The following is a 21,549-nucleotide window of genomic DNA, read 5'->3' on the forward strand; positions in this document are numbered from 1 at the left end:
TAAACACGCCACGATAAGACCACGAGACATATTGCTGACACTCGCCTACTTCATTAAAGCGACAAGTCAAATAATCTGATGGTGTGTGTACCGAAGGTCTTACAATACGCACACCACATAAAGGAAACCCGATTTGCATCCTCATAGTGCCTTTACTAGCCCCACTCTTATGCGACTGACGCGAAATGTAGATAGGTATCAGATTTTAGGCGTAGAATAACGCCTGTCACCTTTAGTTTATGTCTCACAACTCCTTCTTGATGTTCCGAATATTTTCCGTCAGTGTATTAGGTTTCAAGTCATCATTGCTCATGATAAAATCCTTTGGCGATAGTGGATACGCTTTTTATTCTCCCGAAAGACCTCCACTTGTATGTTGACATGTAGAGGATTGATATTTATTGCGTCATAATACTTGTTATGGATGCATATGCGACGACGTTTGAAGACATGACGTCAGCGAGCGTGCCCAGCAGTGACATCTGCTGCGGCCGCTCTCAGAGTCGGAGCGGACCAGTCGCCGGTGCGCCTAAAACTACCCCGGGAAGAGCCGGAGCCGAGGGGAGCCGCTTCATTACAATTATAAGTTTGCGCGACTTCCGCCGCCGGCTACAAGTAGTCTCGTTACGCTGCTCTGGCCGGTTCCGCCCGCCGACGGCGGATATTGTGCGGCGCCGGCTGCGGCGAGGTACAAGGCTGCTCGCGGAAGAAACGGCTGGAGGGTTAGCGCGGGGGTGGGGGAGGGATGGAAGGGGGGACAGGGTACCGCCAACCCACCACGGTGTCGTACCGCCGCCGGCCGGGTTCTCGTCTCAATTCCGAATTGTGGCGGCGTGCGCGTGACAGAACGATATTAGTGCACCCATTTCCCACTTGGAGACGGCACGTTGGATAGGATCTCTACGACGCCGCTGGCTAGATTCCTACTTTGGAGTGCTGACACTGCCAATATGTCATTAGACGCAAGCAGTTCAAACAGATGTTATGAGTAACAGCAACAACAACACTCAGCAACCGTCTGCACCTCGTGGTCTAGCGTTTGCTGCCTCTGGATCACGGAGTCCCGCGTTCGATACCGGGCGAGTTTGGGGATTTTCTCTTATTGGGGACTGGGTGTTTGCGTTGTCCTCATAATTTCATCATCATCATCATGATTCTTGGCAGTGGCTGCACCGGACTGAGTAAAAAACTGGCCTATGTAAAAAATGGGACTTTGTACGGGCTCTGATCACCGCACAGTTGATAGTCCCGCAAACCAATCATCGTTATCATCAACACGCATCAATCAATAACCATTCCAATTATCATTAAATTTATAACAGTCAAGGTCAAGAATGAAGAGGTGTGTCCAAAAGCCGCACAGCTGTGTGAAAGTGCTTTATACGCAACTACCCGTTTCACGTTACTATAGACGCATCTTCGGTTTAGAATGGTCATATTCCCATTATGTGGTTGGACAGTTACGGAATGCCGGTATTCGACAACTTATCCAAATTAAGAATCAAACCAGAATCGTAGGCTATCACAATAAAATCTAGTACACGCAAAAAATCCTTGTCAAAATCTATAAAGAATAACCACTGAATGAGCCTCACTAACTGGTGTCTACCGGATCTTACAATATATCCAATGGGTGTTATGTGTCCTCATCATTCAGCAGTCACGCTTTGCACATTTTGACAACCCACCATTCTGATTTGATTCATAACGCGGAATACTTCCCGCAAGCTGACACTCCGTAATTGTCCATCTACATTGTTGTTGTTGTTGTTATGGTCTTCAGTCCTGAGACTGGTTTGATGCAGCTCTCCATGATACTCTTTCCTGTGCAAGCTTCAGCATCTCCCAGTACTTACTGCAATCTACATCCTTCTCAATCTGCTTAGTGTATTCACCTCTTGGTCTCCCTCTACGATTTTTACCCTCCACGCTGTCGTCCAATGCTAAATTTGTGATCCCTTGATGCCTCAGAACTTGTCCTACCAACCGGTCCCTTCTTCTTGTCAAGATGTGCCACAAACTTCTCTTCTCCCCAATCCTATTAAATACTTCCTCATTAGTTATGTGATCCACCCATCTAATCATCAGCACTCTTCTGTAGCACCACATTTCGAAACCTATTCTCTTCTTGTCCAAACTATTTATCGTCCACGTTTCACTTCCATACATGGCTTCACTCCATACAAATACTTACAGAAGCGACATCCTGACACTTAAATCTATACTCGATGTTAACAAATTTCTCTTCTTCAGAAACGCTTTCCTTTCCATTGCCAGTCTACACTTTATATCCTCTCAACTTCGACCATCATCAGTTACTTTGCTCGCTAAATAGCAAAACTCATTTACTACTTTAAGCGTCTGGCTCAAATAGCTCTGAGCACTATAGGACTTAACGTCTATGGTCATCAGTCCCCTAGAACTGAGAACTACTTAAACCTAACTAACCTAAGGACAGCACACAACACCCAGTCATCACGAGGCAGAGAAAATCCCTGACCCCGCCGGGAATTTAAGCGTCTGATTTCCTAATCTAGTTCCCGCAGTATCACCCGATTTAGTTCGACTACATTACATTATCCTCGTTTTGCTTTTGTCTGACGTTCATCTTATACCATCCATTCGAGACACTGTCCATTCCGTTCATCAGCTGTTCCAGGTCCTTTTCTGTCTCTGGCAGAATTACAATGTCATCGGTGAACCTCAAAGTTTTTATTTCTTCTTCATGGATTTTAATTCCTACTCCGAATTTTTTTCATAAAATTTATGGCAGCTAATATGTCTAGAATGATGAGGTGTGTCCAAAAGCCGCACAGCTGTATGAAAGTGCTTTATACGCAACTACCCGTTTAACGTCACCATAGAGGCATCTTCAGTTTAGAATGCTCATATTTCCATGATGTTGTTGGACATTTACGGAATGCCGGATTTCGGCAACTTTTCCAAATCAAGAATCAAACCAGAATGGTGAGCTCTCATAATAAAATCTAGTACACGCAAAAGATGTTTGTCAAAATGTATAAAGGATAACAGCTGAATCAACCACGCTAACTGGTGTCTACCGTATCTTACAATATATCCTATGGGTGCTATCCGTCCTGAGTCATTCAGCAGTCACGCTTTACACATTTTGACAAGCACATTTGAGTGTACCCAATTTCATTGTCACAACCCACCATTCTGATTCATAGCGTGGATTATTTCCGCAAGGTGATACTCGGTAATTGTCCATCTGCATTATGGAAATATAACCATTAAAAACCTGAAACTGCGTCTATACTGACGTGAAACCGGTAGTTTAGTCCCACGAATAGGTCAGCTGCGAAATATACTTGCCATTTCATTCGTCTTTGTGAAATCCAACTTTAAAGGATGTCTTTAATATTTCATTATGTGTGTATATAATTAGATTTTATGTTAAAATTTCGTGGTTTTTATTGTAATAGTGCATTCTGACTAAGGTATCCTCATCTCGTTTAATTATGTTTTTATTTTTTAATGAAAACTGACCAATGTTCTGTTTATTTCATTACGTGTAATAACTGTATCTGGCGTAATGCGCTCTGCCTGAAACCAAATAAAATAAAATGAAGTACCGCTTTTCAGTCGCCATCAGCTATAAAACTCAGAAAATAGAAACAAAAGCGTACCACAAATGCGCCAAACAAAAATGGGCATTAAATGTGAGCTAAAAGAAACATGTTAACTAAACTTTACTAGTGATATGAAGACGTGTAGTCGATACATAAAATAACAATAACTTCTTGTACATTATAGACTGAATGATGTCTAGAGTGTGACAATCATCATAAACTTTATTTTATCTATATACATGCATTCCCTCCTATTGTTCTTCCATATACTGAGCATGCATCAACATGCTGCTGCTGAAGATTAGGTTACTTGCTCCTTTTGTTTGCACTTTTGACTCCTATTCCTGTTTAGTAAATCTATTGGTAAGGTTTTGTTTACATTTTCTCAGTTTCTAACTCTCACGGTCTCTGAAAACCAAAAATGGTAACCAGTTTAGATGGAATATTACGCGATCAAGACTTCTAACTTTGTAATATAATGCTTGCTGCGCTGGCGTTGAAAACTTTCGCAAAAGTACAGTAGAATTATGCCTAAGCATGGGGCAAAGCGAATGGAATAGGCAGTATTGGGGATTTGTGAACCCCTGGGGGTCATAAATCAAGTAGCATAACAACAGGTTAAGGGGAGGGGGTCATAAATTAATAAGTTTTCCACTCAATGTATGCAACTTGCAATAACAATATATGCCACAATGAAGGTTGCGCCATTACTATCAGCTATAGATGCTAAATTCCCGCAAGTGGGGCACTCATGCTGGGCTCAGTCGTTACACTGTGTGTAACTAGTAGCTCGCCATACGCTATTAAAATGAAACCTATTTTCTCTTGCCCCTACTGTATACGACACAGGTACAGAATTGGGCAAGAATCTTGTAAAATGAATTGTGTATTAACTTCTAGCAAGTCAGGAGAGGATTACGAAATGTATTTCAAATGCTTGTTCATACTCATGTTCATGTGAGCAGTACCATAGAAACAAACAGCTGAAAGTATTGGTACAATGGCAGCACCTGGGATCAGAACCTCAACTGGTGGAATTCACACCGCAGTTGTCAATTCCCGAAGCCTTCCGTTTCAATATTAGAATTTCTTTCGGATATTGTGAGTCAAACCTTAGAAAGTCAACACTGACATATGTCATAAAACTATACTTCTGTTTTCATCATCTTTCGAATACCATTAAAATATCATCGTTCCATTAAAAAAAAAAAAAAGAATTTGTCTTAAAAGCTTTGTCAAAGAACACTACCAGCCACGAACTGTTTTTGACTTACCTTAAATTATAAAAAAAAACCAACGTGTTTCGAGCTACAAACCTTACCTTGAGACTACAATGGCAACGCCAAAAACCTTTAACATAACTACATACATATACTGAAGTTGTTCTCCACTTTCTTGGCATCTGCTGTGCCACCGTTTGTCGTATGAAACGGCTGTCCTCGTGTGATGTGGTTCAAAATGGCTCTGAGCACTATGGGACTCAACTGCTGTGGTCATAAGTCCCCTAGAACTTAGAACTACTTAAACCTAACTAACCTAAGGACAGCACACAACACCCAGCCATCACGAGGCAGAGAAAATCCCTGACCCCGCCGGGAATCGAACCCGGGAACCCGGGCGTGGGAAGCGAGAACGCTACCGCACGACCACGAGATGCGGGCGTGTGATGTGTTAAGGTGCATCCATTGCTATGGCTCCTTGGATTTTGCTAATCACTTTTTATAAAGTCGTAAAGGAAATTTAAGACTCGTCATCACAATCGAATCAACTTTTCTGTAGAAACAAGACGACAACCACATGAAGAAACATGACCACAGCACATGCCAATACGTTGAAGAACGACTTCAGTAATCTACGTGCAGTTTCGTTAAACATTCTTTGTACTGGCATTATAATCTCAAGAATACGTTTTTGCCTCTAAACATTTTGATTAAGTGACACAAAAAGTTGTGACTGGTTGCGGTTTCTGAAACACTTTTCGAATTTTTGAAACAGTCAAACTTGGTCTATGTAGCTTTATATAATTACTGCCTTGAATATCTCAAGTCACACAAGAGTTAAGAGTATTAGTCACAGAAGCAAATCATGTCGCGTTACGTTCCGCTCTACCTACTACCACTTGCTGGAAACCTTGAGAGGTTCATGTGCACGTTTTACCTAATGCACGCTGTATGAGGTGGTTCATCCCGTACAACAGTATGTGAAATACATCACTGGGTTCATATTCGGGTGGAATATATTCGTTTTATAATACGACTACGTTCTCTAGTTGTCAATGAATATTTCAGATAAATTAAAACGCTAGCTGATACAGCAGTATGAAGCACAAAAGTCCGTATTTACCTAAGGGACGGGATAAAACCGAGCAGTTAAAACCGATACCGGTACTTCAGTTCTGAGTAACCAGTATTTGTCAATATTTGTTCGGTCACAGTTGTAACAGGTTCTTCTCATATTTTACTAATAACCGGGTAAAGTAACAGGCATATCAGTTTTCCATAGCAGCAGTGATAAAAATTTTTGTTTTAAAATATTTTTTTTAAAAAACGAGTAAATTTTTTTCTTAAAATTTCCAGTGCTTTGAAATATTGGGTTACTACAGAAAGTGAGAAATGCGACCAGTGATGTCTTAATTACAATGCCATCTGTTAAAAACGAGGGACAAACATGACATAAGAATCAATACAGCATTGCTGAGAAAATTCTGTACATCTTTCCGTGGCGTGGCTTATTTGAAGATAAGTGTGTATGCATAGTATCGAAGACTTGTCACCACCTAGTGTATACTTTAGTTTTCCTCAGACATCACCTGTATTGGAGAATGACACCTGCCTAGTTCAGAAGTACCTCACAAAGTGGTTTATCAACGAAACAGTGCTCAATTTGCATTGAACGATTTAAACGGAAGGGGTGCAACAGCCTTGCGACATAATATATAAAGTATCGACAACGTTCGTTGGAAGAGAGGGTAAATTTGATTGTTACACCTATTATTTTATTAATACCTTATCAGTTTGGAATAATAACGAATTTCTTAATTTTGTGGTAGCATCAGAGGGAGACATTGATACTATCCAAAAGTGAGGATGCAGGGGAGGCATCAACTTGCCTACGCCGTCATGGCTCCTGTCTCCTTCATCTTTGCTGGAGACAATGAAACAGACTTCCGCCACAGCCTCAATTTCCTCTCAATCAATATCTCCTAGGAGAAGGAGAATTTTTCAATCGTTGTTCGAATTCTACGTTTATTTCTGGAAACAATAGCAATAAAAATCCGAATGTTGGTTATTTCAGAAACCGGTTATTTCAGAAGCCGGTCATTTACAGCGGTTTTAACTTATGGTTATTCTGGAGACGAAAAAAAAGGGTCTAACCGAAAACCGCCATCCATAATTTACCTACAAACTAACCCTAGTGTATCTTATAGTTACGAAAGCTGAAAATTCTGGTACGACTGATTTCAGTCAACAAATTTCCTCGCTGCCTTCCTCGTATACTGCCCTCCTCGGTCTGTAGAGTTACCCGATGCGTCTGGCTCAGCGGCGGTACTCACAGTCCACGCTGACTTTGATCCTCTTGCTGACGGTGGGCGGCACGCCGTTGGACGCGATGCACAGGTAGGCGCCCATGTCCAGGCGGGAGATGCGCGTCAGCTCCAGCACCTCCCCCTCCCATTCCAGCACTGGAACACGGAGGCCAGCGGTTTGCTTCAGAACACTGCTTCACTTCCAAAGTAATACACTAAACAACTACATCAACCACGTGTAATTTAGGGATCTCCTACAGAATAAATGAAAGCGACATTTATGAATATAAGCGGGGGTTAACAATAGTCAGCACTTCTACATACACACTAACTACTGAAACTTTCTGGCAGATTAAAACTATGTGCCGGACCGAGACTCGAACTCGGAACCTTTGCTTTTCGCGCGCAAGTGCTCTACCAACTGAGCCACCTAAAGTACTGGAGCTGTGACGACGGGTCGTGAGTCTGAGCATTTGCATTTGGTGACCATTTGCCCGCGAAAGACAAAGGTCCCGATTTCGAGTCTCGGTCTGGCACGCAGTTTTAATATGCCAGGAAGCTTCATGTCAGCGCACACTTCGCTGTAGAGTGAATATTTGATTCTGGACACTAATTACTAATACACACACTTCCGATGGATCTGCATATACAAGGTGTAACAAAACTGTACGGCACAGACTACAGGACAAATTCCTCACACATAGACAAAGACCCTGTGTTACACAAACATAGGTCTGGAAACCCTTTGTTTCCATGTTACAATTCATTTTCTCCAACCCAGCAATCATGAGAAATACACGCGAGTAGGACGCACCAGCATACTACGTGCAACTCTTTCTCAAAGGAGACTGGACTCTGATACATGCATCAACCCGCTCTTGTAGTGAATCTCTGATGCGCTGATGTACCCCTGGAGAATTGCGTATGGTTTTGCAGCCTCCCATACAACGGACAAGGAGACTCTGAACATCTTAAACTGAGGTCCCATACATAGGAGCTTTTCTTGGCCCACAAATAAAACTCCAGTGAGTTTAGGTCCAGAGAACGTGGAGACCAGGCAACTGGTCTATCTCTATCCATCCATCTTACACTGACATTACGGTTATCATCAACTGCAAGAAGAATTTCCGCCTCCTTTTGCGGTGTCCTATTCCTTTTAGGCCTCTTAGGCTTATATGTCTCATGTTCAATGGCTTAAAAACGTTTTTTATGTCGGTACACCTTCAAATGGTTCATATGGCTCTGAGCACTGTGGGACATAACTTCTGAGATCATCAGTCCCCTAGAACTTAGAACCACTTAAACCTAACTAACCTAAGGACATCACACACGTCCATGCCCGGGGCAGAATTCGAACCTGCGACCGTAGCGGTTGCGCGGTTCCAGACTGTAGCGCCCAGAACCGCTCGGTACACCTTCGTCCTGTAAATCACTCCCGGTACAAATGTTGAGCGCGAGCGACATTGCCGTCTGCTAATCCATACATCACATGGGCGTCTAACATCTCCGCATTTGTGTACACTACCACTGCTCTAGTCAAGTCTATGATTAACTCTGCGCAGGAACGAGGGTGCTTGTAGCGGTCATACAGATCGCTGGAACAGTTGACGTTACCTGTAAACAAGCAATGACGTACGTCGCATGGCAACAAAGGCATGTAAAACAACACACTCGCGATGCACAACGTAACCACACATTACCAAGAGTGCATGTTCGCCATGATTCTAACATTCTGTTTGTGTGCGTGAGTTGTAACTTGGAAACAATGCGTTTCCAGACCCAAGTTCATATTAAATTATTTCTTCAGCTACGTGTCAAGAACGTGTCCTGCAATTTGTGTCGTACATTTTTGTTAAGCCCTGTGTTTACTTTGGAGAATACTTTCAAATAACTTCCGGGAATTCAGCCAGGTAACACTTTCAGCGACCGCCGATATTTCGGCGGGAGAACACCCCGCCATTTTCAAGGCAAACTGGCGGGGTGTTCTCCCACCGAAATATCGGCGGTCGCTGAAAGTGTTACCTGGCTGAATTCCCGGAAGTTATTTGAAAGTTGTATACGCCAGGAGAAACTCAGGTCTCACATTGGAGAATACTGTTCTGCCAAGAAATTAAAGTGTTTGTAAGAACTAACATTGTCAGGAATGAAGCAAGTTGTCTTTACGTAATTTATTAAAACTAAAAAAGTAATTACAAAAATCTTTCAGTACCTACACGATATCTGCATAAGAAAATGAAAATAAGGTGACTGGACAGTAACAACTAATTTCAGATCTGAAAACAATCAAAAAATGTCGGAAATCGCCTTAGAAAAACATCTTAACATATTAATACACGGTATACATTTACTACTCTGCTAAAATGCGACTTAACAGTGATGGTAAAAACTATCATATAAAAAAGAACATATATCTCAGTCGACTTTGTGATGTTAGTCGACAGTAATTTTATGCTCTGAACCTATTAATACCAAACTATTTTCCATATTGTGTACCCCAAAAGTGGGGAAGGGTGGGCACTTCAAGCCCACCACAGATTTTTTTAACATAGAATTTTGTTAAATGTCATTAAATCCTTTTACAACACGCTTTTCAAATGGGCGCTGAAGTGTAATTAGTGTTCAGAAGCGAAAAATGTTTTTTAGAACAATGTTACCAATACAAAATCGTTTCCTTAACCAAGGGCTATACTTTATGACAACCGCAAACAAATTTTAAAGAATACACATTTCGTTAACTGTCTTTGATCTATATTCATCACGTACTTTTCAAGGATATACCGATGTGTAAGGAGGGCCCTGGACCTCAGAATATGAATATCACATTGCTTGGGAAAAGTCACAGCCACTGCTAGGTGATTAACTTTTAGGTTAAGTTTTACTCATAATTTAAAACAGTTGCGGAATGTAATACAGGAAATCATTAAAATCAATAACAAGCTTTTTCAAAATTCTGAAATATAAGGTACGTGGCTAGATAACGATGTTTTCGAACGCTGGGCATATATTACCCAAACTCCCGCTTGCTATTGCGAGGGCTAATGTAAGGAACTATGCGTAAACAAAATGCGGCTTGAGCGCGAACTGGATATAGCAGTAGTAACCATCATGCTGTGACATTCGTTCGTGTAGAAAGCAACACGAGGAAGAAAAATTTCTGAGCAGCAAAATACTATGTACCTGTAGAATTACGCAAACACAAATATCTTAGCAACAAAAATTTTTTCGCTTTACTAGATAATCTTTAAAAAATTAAAATATATGTAGGAGGCAACGAAAAGTTAGGAACCTGTCATTCACACTAAAACTTCAACATGTCACACATGGAATAAATATACTACATAAAATGTGTTTAATAAATGAACGCAAGGTTTCAGTGTTACACTGAAACCTTTTTTAATAACATACCATAGTTTTACGAGACGCAGATTGTACAAACACGTTTTATCAGGAAAATCATATGAATCATTAACTTACAACTCTATGAAAAGCAAGTTCTGCGAAGAAAGGCTACTATGCAGCGATACAAAAACAAAGAAAAGATCAACACCTGTTCGAAATGAGCGAACAAAAATATAATAAATGGTCCAAAATCAGGTCTAAAATTATTGATCTGATTTGTACCGATACAACCGATTTTCACATCCTGCGTCTCGTAAGAATATGATACGTTGTTAAATTTTTTGGTGTAACACTGCAATCTTGTGTTCCTTCCACATGACTGTTTCATTGGACATTTGTTCGATACGTAAAATGTTGGCGTTTTGCTACGGATGATAGTTTCTTAACTTACGACTGTTGACTCCTTTTATTTCAAAATGTTTAAGATTATTTAGTATGTGAAAAAAAATTAATGCTGAGATTTTTTTATTTCTGCAGGTTTAAGACCTGGCTGAGTTTAGAACTCCCAGTTTTGTACTTTCGCACTTAACCAACCACATTAGCAAATGAAATGTGAAAAGAAGTGCTTTTTTTAAAAATATATGTTCCTAAAATCGTTTTATTGCAACTCTAAGAAGCAGCAGTATCTTCCTCTCATGTAACAGTATAGACTTTTTCTTTAGGCTTTCCTCAATAAGTGGTTTCTGAAGTTTGGAAACTGCCTTGTTTTTGGAATCAGCTTAGGTACATTTTTTCTTATCAGCTTCATAGATTATTACATTACTTGGAATGAGGTTAATATTTGCAGGTAATTTGTGGATAATTATCTTCAGACTCTGTTAATTCATTCTACAGCAACATTTATATGTATACTCCGCAAGCCACCTTGGGGTGTGTAGCAGATGGTACTTCCTGACTTCTGTCACTATCCCCCTTTCCTTTTCCAGTCGCCAATAATCTGCGGAAGAGCAGTTCCTGTTAAGCCTCTTTGTAAGCTGAAATCTAATTTTATTTACAAGGCCTTTCCGGAAGATATACACAGGAGGAAGCAATGTATTGGCTGGCTCTTCCAGAAACGTACCCTTTTGGAACTTTACCAGAAAACCACGCCGCGATGTAGAAAGCCTGTCTTGTAGCGTGTGTCACTGGAGCTGCCGGAGCGTCTTCGTGACACTCCCGCGCTTACTAAATGAACCCGTAACAAACACACCGTCCTTTTTTGGCTTTCCTCTATTTCTTGTTTTGATCCTATCTGGTACGAATCGGAGTCTGACGAGCAATGTTCACCTCACATGAGTGTGGACTGCATTTCCTGAAGATTCCAACAATGAATCGTAGTTTGACAATTCCCTTACCTGCGATTACTTTTACCTGGCCGTTCCACTTAAAACCGCTTCGTACATATACTACTTCATATTTAATGTATGTGACTCCCTCCAGTGCTTGTTCTGGAATGGCGTAATCGTACCATATCTGTCTCCCTGCCTATTCATGCGCAGTACGTAACATATGGTTATGTTAAGGGTTATTACAACATATCACAACATCGCAAACAGAAAATGGCACTGACTGACTAACTGCCTAACTACTACTTTACTGCTGCGTTTTTCTTCTTGGTTCACTTGCTGGTGACATCAGCAAGTCCAAAATTTTTCTACATAATTTCTGCATTTCAAATAATTTTAGTTACACACAGTGCTTCAGTATAATGCATCTTGGAAGTTGTGGACTGAGGTATTACTTTACCACTTCGTGATGCACATTATGAACAATTACCCGGCAAAGATGGTACTTAAAAATAACTAAACTCATTAACAGTGTAGGGGGAAATAATTGGAATAACTCTTGCAAAACTGGAAACAAAAATAAATTGCTCATATAAAGGAGGTAACTAGTGACGGGCAGGGGAATACATCCCTCCCCCCCCCCCCCCGCACACTCCACCATCCCACCACCCTCCCTACATGTGGAAAATGATATTGGGACCTTCTCGAATAGAACCCGTAATTTTCCCCACTGTTCCTGTGCGAATGTCAGAAGGAATCCTGAACATGAACTAGTAACAAATACACTCAGAGCCATTTGTTCCGAAATCCCAAAACCGTTACGTTGGTCACCACCACAATTGAAAATGTCAGACAGGTCTGGATTTTAGAATGTTCCAGCACCATTGTGCCTTATATTGGCGATTTTATTACCAGCCAATGTCAAAAATTACTCAAATGTGAACGCAGAAATTTTTCATGTTTATGCAAACGTTGTCTTCCTGAGAGCAACACAACATGTACGAGGGCAGTTCAATAAGTAATGCAACACATTTTTTTTCTCGGCCAATTTTGGTTGAAAAACCGGAAATTTCTTGTGGAATATTTTCAAACATTCCCGCTTCGTCTCGTATAGTTTCATTGACTTCCGACAGGTGGCAGCGCTGTACGGAGCTGTTAAAATGGCGTCTGTAACGGATGTGCGTTGCAAACAACGGGCAGTGATCGAGTTTCTTTTGGCGGAAAATCAGGGCATCTCAGATATTCATAGGCGTTTGCAGAATGTCTACAGTGATCTGGCAGTGGACAAAAGCACGGTGAGTCCTTGGGAAAAGCGTGTGTCATCATCGCCGCAAGGTCAAGCAAGACTGTCTGATCTCCCGCGTGCGGGCCGGCCGTGCACAGCTGTGACTCCTGCAATGGCGGAGCGTGCGAACACACTCGTTCGAGATGATCGACGGATCACCATCAAACAACTCAGTGCTCAACTTAACATCTCTGTTGGTAGTGCTGTCACAATTGTTCACCAGTTGGGATATTCAAAGGTTTGTTCCCGCTGAGTCCCTCGTTGTCTAACCGAACACCATAAAGAGCAAAGGAGAACCATCTATGCGGAATTGCTTGCTCGTCATGTGGCTGAGGGTGACAATTTCTTGTCAAAGATTGTTACAGGCGATGAAACATGGGTTCATCACTTCGAACCTGAAACAAAACGGCAATCAATGGAGTGGCGCCACACCCACTCCCCTACCAAGAAAAAGTTTAAAGCCATACCCTCAGCCGGTAAAGTCATGGTTACAGCCTTCTGGGACGCTGAAGGGGTTATTCTGTTCGATGTCCTTCCCCATGGTAAAACGATCAACTCTGAAGTGTATTGTGCCACTCTTCAGAAATTGAAGAAACGACTTCAGCGTGTTCGTAGGCACAAAAATCTGAACTAACTTCTCCTTCTTCATGACAACGCAAGACCTCACACAAGTCTTCGCACCCGAGAGGAGCTCACAAAACTTCAGTGGACTGTTCTTCCTCATGCACCCTCGCACCGTCGGATTTCCATATGTTTGGCCCAATGAAGGATGCAATCTGTGGGAGGCACTACGCGGATGATGAAGAAGTTATTGATGCAGTTCGACGTTGGCTCCGACATCGACCAGTGGAATGGTACCGTGCAGGCATACAGGCCCTCATTTCAAGGTGGCGTAAGGCCGTAGCATTGAATGGAGATCACGTTGAAAAATAGTGTTGTGTAGCTAAAAGATTGGGGAATAACCTGGTGTATTTCAATGCTGAATAAAACAACCCCTGTTTCAGAAAAAAAATGTGTTGCATTACTTATTAAACTGCCCTCGTACATTTCACAAATCAAATACATTCCCTCAGTTAATTACGTCGCAGGTGGTTTATTATAAAGTGGCAGCATTAGTTTGTTTGGTAATCAATAAACACAGCTTTGAGTATTATTTTGTAAAAAAATGTACGTAGTTTCACCAGTCTCTCAGCTACTACTAAATTAATTTGAACGTCCCCTCCGTTTTCCCAGCTCAGTTCATGGATTCGCGCGTTTGACGTTTTCGGTACAAATGCCCTTAAATCATCAACTTTTCTCTGTAATTCGCACTCAACGCGTGTGATCCTGTTTTTCTTATTTCATTACGATGATCGTTTCTCTCCGTGTAGGTGGGAGTCAACAACTTATTGTCGTATTCAGAGGAGACAGTTCGTTGTCGAAACTACGTAAAAAAAATTCTATTCAAAGCAAAACACCGTTGTTTAGGTGACAGTGTCACCAGTTCGCTTATCATATCCGAGGCACTGCGTCCCCTGTTTCGCGATTATACAAAACGACCTGTCCTTCTTTGTACTATGTAGACGCTCTCCATCAGTCCTACTTAGCAATGATCCCCAACCACGCAGCAATACTTCTGAAGAGAACGGACAAACAAAATGTAGCCAGTCTCTTCAGCAGATATGTTACATCTGCTAACTGCTGTACTGTCAATAACAGACAAGCAGATTGGTATTGTACTTTCTGGACCGCAGAGGGTGTTTTTCCAACATTGAAAACAAATCACTAGTGATTTGGCTGATAATAAGAGGAGAAACATCGCCAATAGAAGGCACAATGGTACTGGAACATTCTAAAATCCAGAGCTGTCTGACATTTTCAATTGCGGTGGTGACCAACGTAATGGTTTTGAGATTTCGCAGCAAATGTCTCTGAGTGTATTTGTCAGCCCTGCCTCTGGATTTAGGTAACACAGATGTTTAGGGTTCGTCTACGCTCTATAAAACACATGGTTATCCTTCTAAAGCTGTCTGCGATTCGTCTTCCCTAAGGTATGTGTCAGTACGAGTCCACATCTATAGTCTCATAGTATTTCTATGTGGTAGTTCGATATTTAGTTGTTTGTAATTGTAGTCTCTACATACTTAGTAGAATCCGTAGTCTTTAAGTTAGCACAACTCATCATGTAACGAAAGCTAAACTCAATTTGTTTAGTATTCTTATGGAGGGGCTGCAACTTTTATTGTTTATGGTCAATTGACTCCTTTCACACCTTGAAGATATCATGTCTAAATAATTTTGAAAGTAGTTTTTGCCTTGTGGTGATTTGATAAGATACTAAGCAACAGCATCACATTCAAACAATCTTAGACGGCTGCTCAGAATTCTTGTAAATTGTTTGTGTGTATTAGGAACACCAGAGGTCCTGTAACTCTTTTTCGAGGATCCCAAATATCACTTCGGTATGACGATTGTACCTCCCGCCGCTTACTACGAACCGTGACCTTAATAACCGGAAATGACGAACCGCCTCATACAGCTGAGACGATTGTCCATAGGCACGCAATTTAATTAGAAGCTGCTGGTGAAGAACTGTGCCAAAAGCCTTCTGGAAATCTACAGATATGGAACCAACTAGAGATGTCCTATCGGCAACACTCACTACCTCGTGTGACTAAAGAGCCCGTCGTATTCCTCAAGAACGAGTTTTTCCGATGCCGTGCTGGCCATATATTAACAAAGAATCAGTGGCGTATTTCTTAAGCTAAACGCGGATATTATACGTATCTAAACGCTAAATCACAGTAAGACTTCGTTTTTACAGTTTGTAACACAAAATTCAACAAAACCCGACTTTTTAATTTCACAGAATTGGCATATGATTAGTGAAACTGAACAGTTCATGATGTGTCGACAGAAGTGCCGACACAGTGTGATTTGAGGGGACCGCAATGCACGCTATAAGCACACGAAGGATGGCGTGAGGTCTGAAACAGGATACGTAATGAATGCTATAAAGAAAAGTACGTAGCTTTTGGAATACTTAACTTTAATCCATCCTTGTTGTATACATCGTTCTTGATGAGACATGCTCTATACGATAAGTATCAATTGCTATGTAAGGCTAATGGCGCCTTGCTAGGTCGTAGCCATGGACTTAGCTGAAGGCTATTCTAACTTTCTGCTCGGCAAAGGAGCGAGGCTTCGTCAGTGTAGTCGCTAGCAAAGTCGTCCGTACAACTGGGGCGAGTGCTAGTCCGTCTCTCGAGACCTGCCTTGTGGTGGCGCTCGGTCTGCGATCACTGACAGTGGCGACACGCGGGTCCGACATGTACTAATGGACCGCGGCCGATTTAAAGCTACCACCTAGCAAGTGTGGTGTCTGGCCGTGACACCACAGTTTAAACTTTCTAGGTGTTAAGGTAGATGGTGAACTGTCGTGGAAAGCCTACGTTCAAGGCCTTGTTCACAGACTTAATGCAGTTTTTTTCACTATTAGAACGAAATCTGAAGTAAGCTTAAGCTTATTTTCATTCGCTTATGTCGCATGGTATTGTATTTTGGGGTAACTCTTCCCATTCTCAAAGGGTAGTTTTGACTAAGAAAAGGGCAATAAGTGGTGTAAGGTCACGAACCCCTTGACGACCCCTGTTCAATAGCCTCTCATATATATATATATATATATATATATATATATGACTGTCATTTCTTGTTAAGAATATCAGCATATTCCCAAGAATTAGCAGCTTTCAGTCAGTTAATAATAGGGAGAAGTCCAATCTGCATTTGGATCGCACTTCCTTGACTCTTGTGCAGAAAGGTGTGAAGCGTACTACTGCACCCATTTTCAGTAAGCTACTACAAGAATTAAAAAATCTTTGTAATATCCACTCGCTTTAAAATCGAAGCTGAAGGGTTTCCTCATGGGCCCTTGTTTCCATTCTGTCGAGGAGTTCATTGAAAAATTAAGTTGAATCCTATGTTATATTGTTGATTGCGTTTTATTAAACTTATGGCTTAACTTTGTTTGGGTTCATAAACATTTTATGTTAGGTGTTACTTTATGTTGTGATTTCATGTACTGATACGTTCCGTGATGTTGGATATTTGCTCCTCAATTTGGTCCTACGGAGCTAGATATGTAAATAAATAATATAAAAAGCAAGCGACCACGCAAGTTGTGACCTAATCATTGTTCTGGATATGAATGAAGCTGATATACAAGCACCTGACTAAATGCAGGTGTTAGAATCTTGTTGTTGTTGTTGTGGTCTTCAGTCCTGAGACTGGTTTGATGCAGCTCTCCATGATACTCTATCCTGCGCAAGCGTCATCATCTTCCAGTACGTGCTGCAGCCTACATCGTTCTGTATCTGCTTAGTGTATTCATCTCTTGGTCTCCCTCTACGATTTTTACCCTCCACGCTGCCCTCCAGTACTAAATTGATGATCCCTTGATGTCTCAGAACATGTACTACCAACCGATCCCTTCTTCTGGTCAAGTTCTGCCACAAACTCCTCTTCTCCCCAATTCCATTCTGTACCTCCTCATCAGTTATGTGATCTACCCGTCTAATCTTCAGCATTCTTCTGTAGCACCACATTTAGAAAGCTTCTATTCTCTTCATGTCTAAACTATTTACCGTCCATGTTTCACTTCCATACATGGCTACACTCCATACAAATTCTTTCAGAAACGACTTCCAGACTCTTAAATCTATACTCGATGTTAACAAATTTGTCTTCTACAGAAACGCTTTCCTTTCCATTGCCAGTCTACATTTTATATCCTCTCTACTTCGACCATCAGCAGTTATTTTGCTCCCCAAATAGCAAAACTTCTTTACTACTTTAAGAGTCTCATTTCCTAATCTAATTCCCTCAGCATCACCCGACTTAATTCGACTACATACCATTATCCTTGTTTTGCTTTTTTTGATGTTCATCTAATACCCTCTTTTCAAGACACTGTCCATTCCGTTCAACTGCTCTTCCAAGTCCTTTGCTCTCTCTGACAGAATTACAATGACATCGGCGAACCGTAAAGTTTTTATTTCGTCTCCATGGATTTTAATACCTACTCCGAACTTTTCATTTTTTACTTTACTGCTTGCTCAGTATACAGATTGAATATGATCTGGGAGAGGCTACAACCCTGTGTAACTCCCTTCCCAACCACTGCTTCCCTTTCATGTTCTTCGACTCATAACTGCCATCCGCTTTTTCTACAAATTGCAAATAGCGTTTCGCTCCCTGTATTTTATCCCAATCAACATTGTCAAAAGCTGTCTCTAAGTCTACAAATGCTAGAAACGTAGGTTAGCTTTTCCTTAATCTCTCTTCTGAGATAAGTTGTAAGGTCAGCATTGCCTCACGTGTTCCAACATTTCTACGGAATGCAAACTCATCTTCCCCGAGGTCGGCTTCTACCAGTTTTTCCATTCGTCTGTAAAGAATTCGCGTTAATATTTTGCAGCTGTGACTTACTAAACTGGTAGTTCTGTAATTTTCACATCTGCCAGCACCTACTTCCTTTAGGATTGGAATTATTATATTATTTTTGAAGTCTCAGGGAATTTCGCCTGACTCATACATCTTGCTCACCAGATGGTAGAGTTTTGTCAGGACTGGCTCTCCCAAGGCTGTCAGTAGCTCTAATGGAATGTTGTCTATTGCCGGGGCCTTGTTTCGACTTACGTCTTTCAGTGCTCTGTCAAACTCATCACGCAGTGTCATATCTCCCATTTCATCTTCATCTACCTCCTCTTCCATTTCCATAATATTGTCCTCAAGAACATCGGCCCTGTATAGACCCTCTATATACTCCTTTCACCTTTCTGCTTTCCCTTCTTTGCTTATAACTGGGTTTCCATCTGAGCTGTTGATATTCATGCAAGTGGTTTTCTTTTCTCCAAAGGTCTCTTTCATTTTCCTGTAGGCAGTATCTATCTTACCCCTCGTGAGATAAGCCTCAACATACTTACATTTGTCCTCCAGCCATCCCTGTGTAGCCATTTTGCACTTCCTTTCGGTCTCATTTTTGAGACGTTTGTATTCCTTTTTGCCTGCTGCACTTACTGCATTTCTGTATTTTCTCCTTTCATCAATTAAATTCAGTATCTCTTCTGTTACCCAAGGATTTCTACTAGCCCTCGCCTTTTTACCTACTTGATCCTCTGCTGCCTTCACTATTTCATTCCTCAAAGCTACCCATACTTCTTCTACTGTATTTCTTTCCCCCATTCCTGTCAATTGTTCCCTTATGCTCTCCCTGAAACTCTGTACAACCTCTGGTTTAATCAGTTTATCCAGGTCCCATCTCCTTACATTCCCACCTTTTTGCAGTTTTTTCAGTTTTAATCTACAGTTCATAACTAATACATTGTGGTCAGAGTCCACCTCTGCCCCTGGAAATGTCTTACAAGTTAAAATCTGGTTCCTAAATCTCTGTCTTTCCATTATATAATATATCGGAAACCTTCTAGTATCTCCCGGGTTCTTCCATGTATACAACCTTCTTTCATGATTCTTGAACCAAGTGTTAGCTATGATTAAGTTATGCTCTGTGCAAAATTCTACCAGGCGGCTTCCTCTTTCATTTCTTAGCCCCAATCCATATTCACTTACTACGTTTCATTCTCTTCCTTTTCCTACTGTTGGATTCCAGTCACCCATGACTATTGAATTTTCGTCTCCCCTCACTACCTGAATAATTTCTTTTATCTCATCATACATTTCATCAATTTCTTCATGTCTGCAGAGCTAGTTGGCATATAAACTAGTGCTACTGTAGTAGGCTTAGGCTTCGTTTCTATCTTGGCCACAATAATGCGTTCACTATGCTGTTTGTAGTAGCTTACCCGCACTCCTATTTTTTTCTTCATTATTAAACCTACTCCTGCATTACCCCTATTTGATTTTGTATTTATAACCCTGTATTCACCTGACCAAATGTCTTGTTCCTCCTGCCACCCAACTTCACTAATTCTCACTATATCTAACTTTAACCTATCAATTTCCCTTTTTATATTTTCTAACCCACCTGCCCGATTAAGGGGTCTGACATTCCACACTCCGATCCGTAGAACGCCAGTTTTCTTTCTTCTGATAATGACGTCCTCTTTAGTATTCCCCGTCCGGAGATCCGAATGGCGGACTGTTTCACCTCCGGAATATTTTGCCCAAGAGGATGCCATCATCATTTAATCATACAGTAAAGCTGCATGCCATCGGGAAAAATTACGGCTGTAGTTTCCCCTTGCTTTCAGCCGTTCGCAGTAGCAGCACAGCAAGGCCGTTTTGGTTAGTGTTACAAGCCAGGTCAGTCAATCATCCAGACCGTTGCCCCTGTAACTACTTAAAAGGCTGCTGCCCCTCTTCAGGAACCACACGTTTGTCTGGCCTCTCAACAGATACCCCTCAGTTGTGGTTGCACCTAGGGTGCGGCTATCTGTATCGCTGAGACACGCAAGCCTCCCCACCAACGGCAAGGTCCATGGTTCTCCGCGTTGGAAGAACGTAATGCCACGTAGCACTTGACAGTGAAACGACTGACGAAAACCTTCCTCATAGAAAATATGTATTACTTAGCTAGCTACTTCAACTACATATGCATGTGTTCACTGCAGTGTAGTACAATTAATAAATCAGGATACAGTACAGAAGTAACAGGTTGGGTGGCGGCAGGGTGGAGGGGAACAGGTAGACTGCTAGCGAAGCGATTACAGCAATATGGTAAGAGGCAGTGGAAGTGTTTGCACGGGCAGGGCGCGGTCCTCACCGGAGAGCGACTTGTTGATGGCGATCTTGGAGCCGTCGTCGCGCTTCCACTTGACGCTGGGCGGCGGCGACCCGCTGGCGTGGCACGTCAGAGTGACGTCAGCGCCCTCCCGGACGATCACGTCAGAGCTGCTCAGCGAGTCGTCGATGTTGGGCGGCACTGCAACACCACCAGCCACGATCACCACTAACAGGCCAAGAGGTCACCACGCCACATATCTACGTCTACGTCGTGGCTGAGTGCACTTCTTACTACTGCTAATTTTTTCCCTCTCTTGTTTCATTTACAAACCGGGCAAGGGGAAAAGAGTGTCAGTATGTCTCAGTAAGAGTCCAAGTCTGTCTTCTCACAGAGAATTGGATTATTACAGGAGCCGGTAGATGGATGGTGTAAATAAATCTTACAACAAATAAATGACGAAAAATAGCACAAAAAAGGTGTGTATAACAATGCAGTTCATTTAGCGATATAATTTTAAGGTGAGCGTCTAAACAAAACAAAGCAAAATTGCACATATTGTAAATCTTAGGCCTAGAACAGTTAAATTAATATAAATTTCATGCTGTTGTACTTTACATAACCAAAAATTTTACCCACAGAAGATCACACATAGGTGTCGAAACCTGGTGAAATACAAAAATTATAAAAAAATATATTTGCATAGGGCTGCTTTTCAAAACAACCGAATTTTAAATCGCAAACAGGTAAGAACATCAAGAGGA

At 41.6% G+C, this 21,549-nt stretch overlaps 1 protein-coding gene across 1 annotated transcript in view; it reads right to left on the reverse strand.

Annotated features, from left to right (window-relative positions):
• Nucleotides 1-21,549, reverse strand: part of LOC126485037 (lachesin-like) — an 897,349-nt gene that overhangs the window by 344,429 nt on the left and 531,371 nt on the right. The window contains exons 4-5 of the mRNA XM_050108642.1: nt 20,828-20,986; nt 7,147-7,275 (exon numbers count right to left, since the gene is read on the reverse strand). Coding sequence (XP_049964599.1) covers nt 7,147-7,275; nt 20,828-20,986 — 288 coding nt within the window. The remainder of the gene's footprint in view (nt 1-7,146; nt 7,276-20,827; nt 20,987-21,549) is intronic.

This window comes from Schistocerca serialis, chromosome 6 (genome assembly GCF_023864345.2).
Source record: "Schistocerca serialis cubense isolate TAMUIC-IGC-003099 chromosome 6, iqSchSeri2.2, whole genome shotgun sequence".
Lineage (NCBI taxonomy): Eukaryota > Metazoa > Arthropoda > Insecta > Orthoptera > Acrididae > Schistocerca > Schistocerca serialis.